We start from the raw sequence: 8901 nt of genomic DNA, 5'->3' as shown, positions 1-8901 counted from the left end.
TCCCGGACCGGGGCACGAACCTGCGTCCCCTGCATCGGCAGGCGGACTCTCAACCACTGCGCCACCAGGGAAGCCCCATAAATAATAAAAATATTTTTAAAAAGAAACTGCTAAACTGTTCTCCAAAGTGGCCGTACCACCTCGCCTTCCCACCTGCAGTAGAGAAAAGTTCTACTTGCCCAGCATCCTCATCAGTACTCTTCATTTTAGCCACTGTATGTGTATGGCTGGTGAGCACTCTGTGTTTAATCCTCACAACAATTCCATGGAATTGATGGTACTATTTATCTCCCTTTTACTGATGAGAAAACTGAGTCTCTCAGCGACTGGATCACCAGTCCCGGGTCTTGCAGCTATTCAGAGGTAGTGCTGGGATTCAAACCCAGAACCTAGAGCCAGGGCTCTTCCTGAGATTCTTCCACAGCCTCCAGTACATCTCAGTCCATGGGTACATAAGGGAGCAGGCACAGGGAGTGACAGAGACCCGGATTCAAGCCCCCGTTCAACCACTTCTTACCTATGTCACCTCAGGCAAGTGGCACAACTTCCCTGGCCCTCAGTTTCCTCATCTGTAAAATGGGGATAATAACGTCACTTACCACAATGAGCTAAGAGTAGTGGTCAGCGAATCTAAGCTCCCCTGTCTCCCCTCACTGCCAGGGAAGAGAAACACGTGAACGATGTTGTTCTGTGTCAGTTACTGCAATGGCTGGCAAACGGCAGAAACCGCCAATTACAAAATCATGACCCTACTCTGAGCATGTTCCCAAATTGCTCTTAACTAAGCCGAGTTTACGTGGGATTAATTAAAACACTATGTTGAACACTTGACGCACCATATAACTCACTGAGGGAGATGAAAGATGAATAAAATACACGTAACGTTCTTCATGGTTCATGCCCCACGTCTCAATCCTGAGGGTTCCTTGCCTCACTCTACTCCACCCAACCTCAGTTGCCTCCATTTCTAAGTTGGAAAGTATGCAGATCCTCCTTTATTTTTTTTAAAGTATCATGAACAATTTCATATATGCATAACATATATATAAAGTGTAAATAATCATGATGAGCACCCATGTACCCAATGCCCAGCGTGAGACACCATGTACCTTTGAAGGCCCCGGAGAGCCCCCAGCACATGCCCCTCCCTTCACCCTCCAGGAGGGACCCTTGAGCCAGGCTTTCCATCTGCTGCTCCCAAGAGCTTAGGCAGGCATATTTACGACCATCAGCTCCTCCACAGAAGGGCTGAGATCCACCCAAAGGTGATAGCGTAGATCAAAGGAGAAATGCTCGAGGGGGAGGAAAAGAGAGCAGAGAGAAAGCAGGCGTCAAAAGATGTGAAAATGGAAAACACAGGTCAAGGATCCGCATTTGGGGCACAAAGGTGTCTTAACGGGTGAGTTCGAAATGCAAATATGCTTTGTACTAAACACCACTGGTCCCAAACTTGATCCACACTCCCCACCCCTCCGTACTCATCCAGAAGCACGGGGAAATTTGGAGCTTTTATAGAATCTGTGTCTCCCAATGTTGGAAAAACCAGGGGTGGCCCAGGGAATATGATCTCAGAACAAAATCCGCAGACAGGTCTCGCCACCTACTGGAGACCTCCCTCCTGCATACCCGCCTCTGCCACAATTCCTGAATAGAAGTTCTCACTCCATTTTGTCCACTGAATAAACCCCACAAAGGGAAGAATCCATTGGGTTGGAAAGCAGGGGGCATGGGTTCGATCCCTGGTCAGGGAACTAAGATCCCACATGCGATGTGGCACAGCCAAAAAGAGAGAGAGAGAGAGAGAGAGAGAGGGAACTTTTCTAAGTCATTCACACCCTAGTATGAATTTTCCCAGATTGCTTTGCTCACTGCAGCTGATTCAGCCAAGTTTTAAGCACGGAGAACCTGGGAGTCAGACCCAGATGGGGTCTCAAAGGTGGAGGCTTTGAGTAACTGAGAGGGTAGGAGAGGAGCAGTAGGAAGAAAGGGGACGCAGAAGGTGAGGAGCACAGATTCCAAAGACGAACTCGGCCTGTTTCAAGTTTGCTTCCTCCAGGAAAAGAAGCATTCTTCCACTCCCTCTCCACTCCATCCTCTTCCTCTGTACCGTACACACCACTTTCCCAAGACTCAGCCCAATAGCCATGAGAAGCAAGAGCAAAACAAGGCCCATAGGCTAGTTAGACATCCAGCAACCCCACGTGGCGACATTTCCATGGGGAAATGTGTCCTGAGTCCCAAACTACGGACCTATGAACATGCTTGAGGAAAGCAGCCCCAGGGACATGGCCTATCACTGAAAGGACTGCTGCTCTCCGAGAGTCGCAGCTGTCTGTCCCATCAGGACAAATCAGGGTGCCTGGAGCTCCTTTGACACGTGTTCAATGTTAAGTGCACTTTGGACCGATTTCGTCAAAATATTCAACTTGTCAAGTTTGGATGCATTCTGTTATTTAAGAAATAAGCCGCCACTTTGCCGCTTGCTTTCTGCAGGGCCATCCCAACCCAGGATGTGGTTACAGTGGAAAGCTACTCAACTGGAAACTTCCCAGAACATGGCTCAGGGCAGGGACAGTCTTATCAGGAAACTTTCTGTTTGGGGTGAGGGTAAAGAGTGACGTTTAGCGGCTGATAAGGCCATGCCTGAGGACTTGCGCTGCATATAAGGAGCGGCTCCTTCCTGCTGCTGTAACGCTTTCCATCTTCCCACCTCTGGAGTCTTGGGAGCCAGGAAGAACCATGAAGTGGCCGCTTCTCCTTACCTTGCTGGCGCTCTCCGAGTGCACCACCTACAAGTGAGTCTGGGGGACGCTCTGCACGAAGAGCAGCTTCCCAGGGGCTATCTCCCTTTGCTGCCCTTCCCACTGCCTTTCTTTCCTCCCGTATTTCTCCTCTTCCCTCTTCCCTTCCTCCTCTCTCTTCAACCGTCCCAAGCCTCCTTTCTCTGCTCATATGGGGACACAGCACGGCAGACGTGGTCAACAGCCCAGACCCTCCAGTCCAGCCCGGGCTGGGTCCGCAGCTCCAGCACTGGGCCGGGTGGCTTTGGGCAACCACGTACCCTCTCTGCATTCCTGTGCCCAAAATGGGAGCAACTCCCCTCTCGACTTCCATCTTCCGCTCTTGAGCCAGCTTTCTTTTCCTTCCGGGCCTTCCACGGCACCCCATGAGCAGGCCCCTTGGCTAATTACTCCTCTTCCTCCAAACCATCTGTGTGCAAATGCTCCGCCACAGGGTCCCACTCACCAAAAAGAAGTCCTTGAGGCAGAACCTGATCGAGAACGGCAAGCTGAAGGACTTTCTGCAGAATCACAAGTACAACCTAGGCAGCAAGTACTTTCCCTCGGAGGCCACCACCTTAACGTCCGACCAGCCCCTTCAGAACTTCCTGGATGTGAGTGCGTGGGCAGGCAGTGGGTCGGCTCCAAGGACTTGGCCCAGTGGAGAGAAGGGGGTCCCAGGGGTCTGGGAAGATGGGCCAGCACTCCAAGCCCCCAGGCAGCAGTAACCCAGGGATCTGCTCCCTGGATCTCAGAGGCCCAGGGAGGGCAGGAAAACTCACAGAGTTGTTGCTATCATTCATTCATTCATTCATTCATCCAGTGCTTACATGGATGGAGCACCTTCTATGTGTCAGGCACTGTGCTGGGCCCAGAGGAGCAGCAGTGAATGAACCTCAGGGAGCCCACAGTCTAGTAGGAGAGCCTCACAAAGCATAACAAGTACAACCAGGCTGAGGCCATGCAGTGAACGTGACACACTGAGTGTGTTGCAGGTGGTGGGCAGGGACACCTCTCTGGAGCAATGAAGAGACAGCGGGGGTTCCAAGAGGACAGGAGAGGGTCCCAGAGAGTGGGACAACTTGCACTAGACCCTGTGACACTGGGGAGCAGAGTGTATTTGAGGAAAGGAAGCCAGTGTCCATTTTCAAAGCGAGGTCTGAGGGGGTCAGTGGGTGGATCCAGACCAGAGTCTGGGATAAGGGTCTGCATCCTAACTGCCACCGCATCATTTTAACCAGGGAATTTCAGGACGATCCCTTTGACTCTTCTGTTTGGGACGCAAATCCCTTCAGTAGAGAGCGTGTCCCCTGTGTGGAGGCCAAGGTTAGGAAGCAACGCTGCCTCTCGTTAAGAGCTTAGCCTGTGAAATTTGCCAGACCTGGAGCAAATCTAGGGTCTAAAGCTTCTGAGCCATGGGACCTTGGGCAAGTCATTTAAATTCTCTGAGTGAGACTCAGCTTCCTCGTCTGTAAGACAGAACCATTACTATCTACCGTCAGAGGCTTGTTTCAAGTAATTGATGCAATAATGTAGGTTTGGGGTTTTTTTGTTTATTTGTTTGTTTGTGGAGTGCTTAGCACAGGGCCTGGCCCTTGGTAAGAGCTTGTTCAAAGCTTGATAAAGTTAGCCCCTTTGTTCACTTAACAAATATTTATGAAGTGCCTACCCTGTGTCAGAGGCTCTCTGCCAGGAGCCGGGGAAACAATGGTGACTGAGCAAAGATCCTGGAACTTATATTCTAGAGGACAAATAAGAGACAAACAAATACGAATGTAAGATAATTCCAGGTAATGACAAGTGCCACAAAGAAAAATTAATTAATTAGAGTAAGGGCAAGAAGAAGAAAGGGGCGGGGGCAACTTAGATATAGTAGTCAGGGAGGGCCTCTTGGTGCAGGTGACATTTGACCAGAGCACAGAAGGATTGATGAGAAGATCTAGAATAAACATTTTCCTAGCACAAGGAATAGCAAGTGCAAAGGCCCTGGGATGGGAATGAGCTGGTCATCAAAGAAAAGCCACATCAGCGTGGCTGGGACAGAGCTGGCAAGGGAGAAACTGCTGCCACTAAGAATAAAAAGCCTGAGGACACCCTTTCTTGAAACCCATTGTACGCACCTAGATTTAGGAATAAGATATCTCAAGGGGTCTCCGCCTTTAAGTGGGTGACTTGTTTATCTCCCCTTCAACAACTTAACAAAAAAGCGCTTAAGCATTTACTCGGCTGGGTGCTGTAAGGTTCCACTCCCGTCCGAGAGTGTACATTCTCGAGGATGGCAAGACTAAGACCCTCAAGGCAAGAGGGGACAGCACATTATTATTGGGTGTTAACAAGGCTTGGGAGAGAATAGTCAGTGGGTGACAGTAGAGCAATAGGGGAAGAGACTTCAAGGAGCAGGGGAGACCAGGCTGGGCCTTAAAGGATGGATGCACTGTAGAGAGAGACAAAGGCAAGGAGGCCAGTGAAGGGGAAGGCGGGAGGGGGCCGAGATGACCCAGAGACAGTCCCAGGGGAGGCCAGGCTGTGGAGTCCCCCGTCACTGAGCTACGCTGTCCCCACCCCGGCAGATGGAATACTTTGGCACCATCAGCATTGGAACCCCCGCCCAGGACTTCACCGTCATCTTTGACACCGGCTCCTCCAACCTGTGGGTGCCCTCCGTCTACTGCTCCAGTACTGCCTGCAGTGAGTGCCCCCCTGCCCTCTCTGGGCCCCCAGCACCAAGTCACCTAGGAGCCCTGAACACTCAGGGGCCTCAGATAGGTCCGATTTCAAGCCTGCTGGAGTCACTCAGGGATCCACTCAACAGGCATTCACTGAGCACTTACTATGTGCCAAGCACTAGGCTTAGGTGCCCTGGGAGGTGAAGGGGTGAATCCCACGTGGTTCCAGCCCGCAGAAATTTCAGTCCAATGGCAGAGAGAGTGTGAAGCTGCACGTCACCATGGGCAGCTGTGGGCCTGCTCCACTCGGCGTTAACCCGGGGGCTCCTCAGGAGGGCCTTCAGTCAGTGAGGTGGTTAGCCAGACGAGTTAACTTTCTCCTCCAAAGCCCCGCCCAGAACCAAGGCACCCACCGAGGAAGACGCCTCCAGCCTGTGACTCTGGCTCAGCTTCTGAAGTTTGACAATGTCTCTTCTTGCCCTCACAGCCAACCACAACCGTTTCAACCCTCAAGAGTCCTCCACTTTCAAGGGCACCAGCGAGACGGTCTCCATCGCCTATGGCACCGGCAGCATGACAGGCATCCTTGGATACGACACAGTCCAGGTGAGCCCCCGCTGGCCAGCACCTCATCCTGCCCGGCCCTGGGGCCAGCTTCCAGGGACAGCACACGGCCCCCCGAACCAGCTCATTCAAGCAATACGGGTCTCGGTGATCCCAAAAGTAACCTGATTGGGGCATGCGGAAGGTGGCAGAGACACCATAGATGTTTCTAGCGGAGGAGCAGCAGGGGTAAGGGGGTGGGTGCCTGGAGCCAGAAGCCAACCTCAGAGTCACCCAAGCTGAATGCTATGGAGGGGGCAGCGAGAAGGGAGAAAGTGCCTCAGTTCTCTTTTAGCACCTCCTCTTTTTCCCCCTGCCCCCAACCCACAGCCCCCTCGAGTCACAAAATCTCCACAAGCCCCCCCCCCCATTTTCCAGGGCACAGCAGAGGTCAAGGGCTCTGATTTGTCTGGGGTCTACTTTGCATTCGATCTTCAGAAACACAAACACATGGTGACCATCTGTTCCGCAGCAAATTCTCACATCAAGTTGCAGACGGTGCCCATCTGGAGATCAGCCTCGACTGTCGCCTCCAGTGGAATAACAAGCTTTCCCAGGGATAATCCCTCTCCTTTCCTTCCAGCCTGATGCCCCGGAAGCCAAGTCCTACACGAAGTGAACCAGGGATGCTCTGGGCCCGGGGCTGGCAGCCCGCAGTGCTCAGCCAGCACAAGCTGGTTATGAACATCTTGGTTTCCCCACCCAGGTTGGAGGCATCTCTGACACCAACCAGATCTTTGGCCTGAGTAAGACAGAGCCCGGCTCCTTCCTGTACTACGCTCCCTTCGACGGCATCCTGGGTCTGGCCTACCCCAGCATCTCCTCCTCCGGGGCCACCCCTGTTTTTGACAACATGTGGAACCAGGGTCTGGTTTCCCAAGACCTCTTCTCCGTCTACCTCAGCAAGTAAGTTAGGCAAGGAAGTTGCGGTCACCTGGTCCAGCAGGGGGCTGTCGAAGGCTGGGTGGGCTGGAGAGAGTCTTGGCAAGCCGGGGATTGGAAAGGTCAATGTCTAAGGCTCTCTAAGGTACATCTTTGGAGAGAATGGTGCCAAATTCCTCTCTGATGAACCATCTTCATTCGTCTTATTTTACTAGCGAGAGTCTTTGTCACCTTGCCTCACACAAGTCAGATATCATTAGCCATTTGCTCTCCTGAAGACCACCGTTTAAAGTGAATCCACTTAAAATTGGGGCCAAAAGTCCATAGCAAAAAATGAAAAGAAGATTTGATTGGGACTTACATCTTGAACAGTGAAACTTTGAAATGATGAAAGCAAGTTTCTTTCATTAGTTAACAAAAGCTAGGTTCCAGGTGTGACCATGAGTTAATTCTAAGAATAAGGAATAACAAAGTCTTGATTTTGGCTGAGTAGTTTGTGCCAGAATATCTGACGGTGTGTCCTCGACTTTCCCAAGACACTCAACTTTCCTCTGACATTCACATCCTTCTCTTTTGAAGCGATTTGCCACCATCGATGTGCTTCCCTTTAGTTATTGACTGTTCTGCTATCATCTCTTGTCACAGGTGCTGTGAGATGTTTATAGGGAAGGCAGGGTGGGGTTAGGTGAGTTGGGGTCATGTTCTGTCCGTGTCCAGTTCTTCAGTGATTAATTTCTTATTGTCACCTACATTTGTTTCCCTATCTAACCGAAAACTGCAGAGATTTAGACAATGAATATTCCAGTAACCAGGACTCCTGCAGTTTACAGCGGGAGGGCCCTTTTATCCATTTGTCCTCTTGGCCACTTAATATTCAAGTTTCAGCTCTTAAACATAATCTGCTTTTATGGGCACTTAGATATTTCACATGGGGCCGACTAGAACAGAGTTTCTCAATCTCAGCACTATTGACATTTTTGGACCAGATGACTCCTTGCTGTTGGGGGCTGTCCTGGGATGTCTGGCAGCCTCCCCGGCCTCTACCTACTAGACACCAGGGGCTCCCCCGACCCCCACCCAATCATGGCAATCAAAAACACCTCCAGACGTTGGCAAACCATGAACTACACTATCAAGGCCTTAAGAGCAGACACTGTCATTCATTCATTTCTCTTGAGGTCCCCACAGCAATGAGAGAGAGTATTTGGTGGAAACCACACAACACTTCGGAACCAGAACGACCTGGGTTCTAATCTTGGTTTTGCGGCTCCCTGGCTGTGTGACCTAGGGCACATTGCCTCACCTCTCTGAGCCTCAGTTTCCTCACTGTAAAATAGAAATAATAATAACAATAGTGACTATGGCATGGATCTTGGTGTAAGGATTACAGGAAGCCCTGTGGGTCACACACTGCATGGCTCCTGGCACCGGCAAGAGTCCGATCAAGAGTAGCTCTTAGAATGCCCACAGTTTATATGTTCAGTTGAATGAGTGAATGAATGAATGAACAACTGAATTCCTGCCTTTTCCCCTCCACTTTCCATAGGGATGATGAGAGCGGCAGCGTGGTGCAGTTCGGTGGCATCGATTCTTCTTACTACACGGGATCCCTGAACTGGGTGCCTGTTTCTTCTGAGGGTTATTGGCAGATCACCGTGGACAGGTAAGGTCACCATGGATGGGCGATATCCTGGCATGGGCCCCAGACCGCAGTTCTTTACAGACTCATAGTTAACTAAGAATTCCAGGATCTCCCTGGAACAGGCAGCACAGGGAAACGTGCTCCAGGAAGAGAAGGCGGAAGTTGGCCGAGCCAGAGAGACCCTGACAAGGGCACGTCAACGGGAGGAAGAGCACTGTCAGGAACCCCCAGACACTCTGCAAGGATGGGACAGCCACTTCCCTTCTGAGCAGGGAGGCAGAACAATCTACCAGCATCCCTGGGGAGAGGGGAGGACCCCCCCCCCCCC

General features: G+C 51.3%; 1 protein-coding gene across 1 annotated transcript in view; it reads left to right on the top strand.

The window, feature by feature from the left end:
- Positions 1-2739: 2739 nt before the first annotated feature.
- LOC103088842 (pepsin A-like) overlaps positions 2740-8901 on the top strand; it is an 8671-nt gene continuing 2509 nt past the window's right edge. Inside the window, exons 1-6 of the mRNA XM_007462187.1 lie at positions 2740-2795; positions 3235-3394; positions 5351-5468; positions 5934-6052; positions 6756-6955; positions 8478-8594. Of these exons, the coding sequence (XP_007462249.1) occupies positions 2740-2795; positions 3235-3394; positions 5351-5468; positions 5934-6052; positions 6756-6955; positions 8478-8594 (770 nt within the window). The remainder of the gene's footprint in view (positions 2796-3234; positions 3395-5350; positions 5469-5933; positions 6053-6755; positions 6956-8477; positions 8595-8901) is intronic.

This window comes from Lipotes vexillifer, unplaced genomic scaffold (assembly GCF_000442215.2).
Source record: "Lipotes vexillifer unplaced genomic scaffold, Lipotes_vexillifer_v1.1 scaffold1129, whole genome shotgun sequence".
Lineage (NCBI taxonomy): Eukaryota > Metazoa > Chordata > Mammalia > Artiodactyla > Lipotidae > Lipotes > Lipotes vexillifer.
This window is presented reverse-complemented; position numbering and strand designations above follow the sequence as displayed.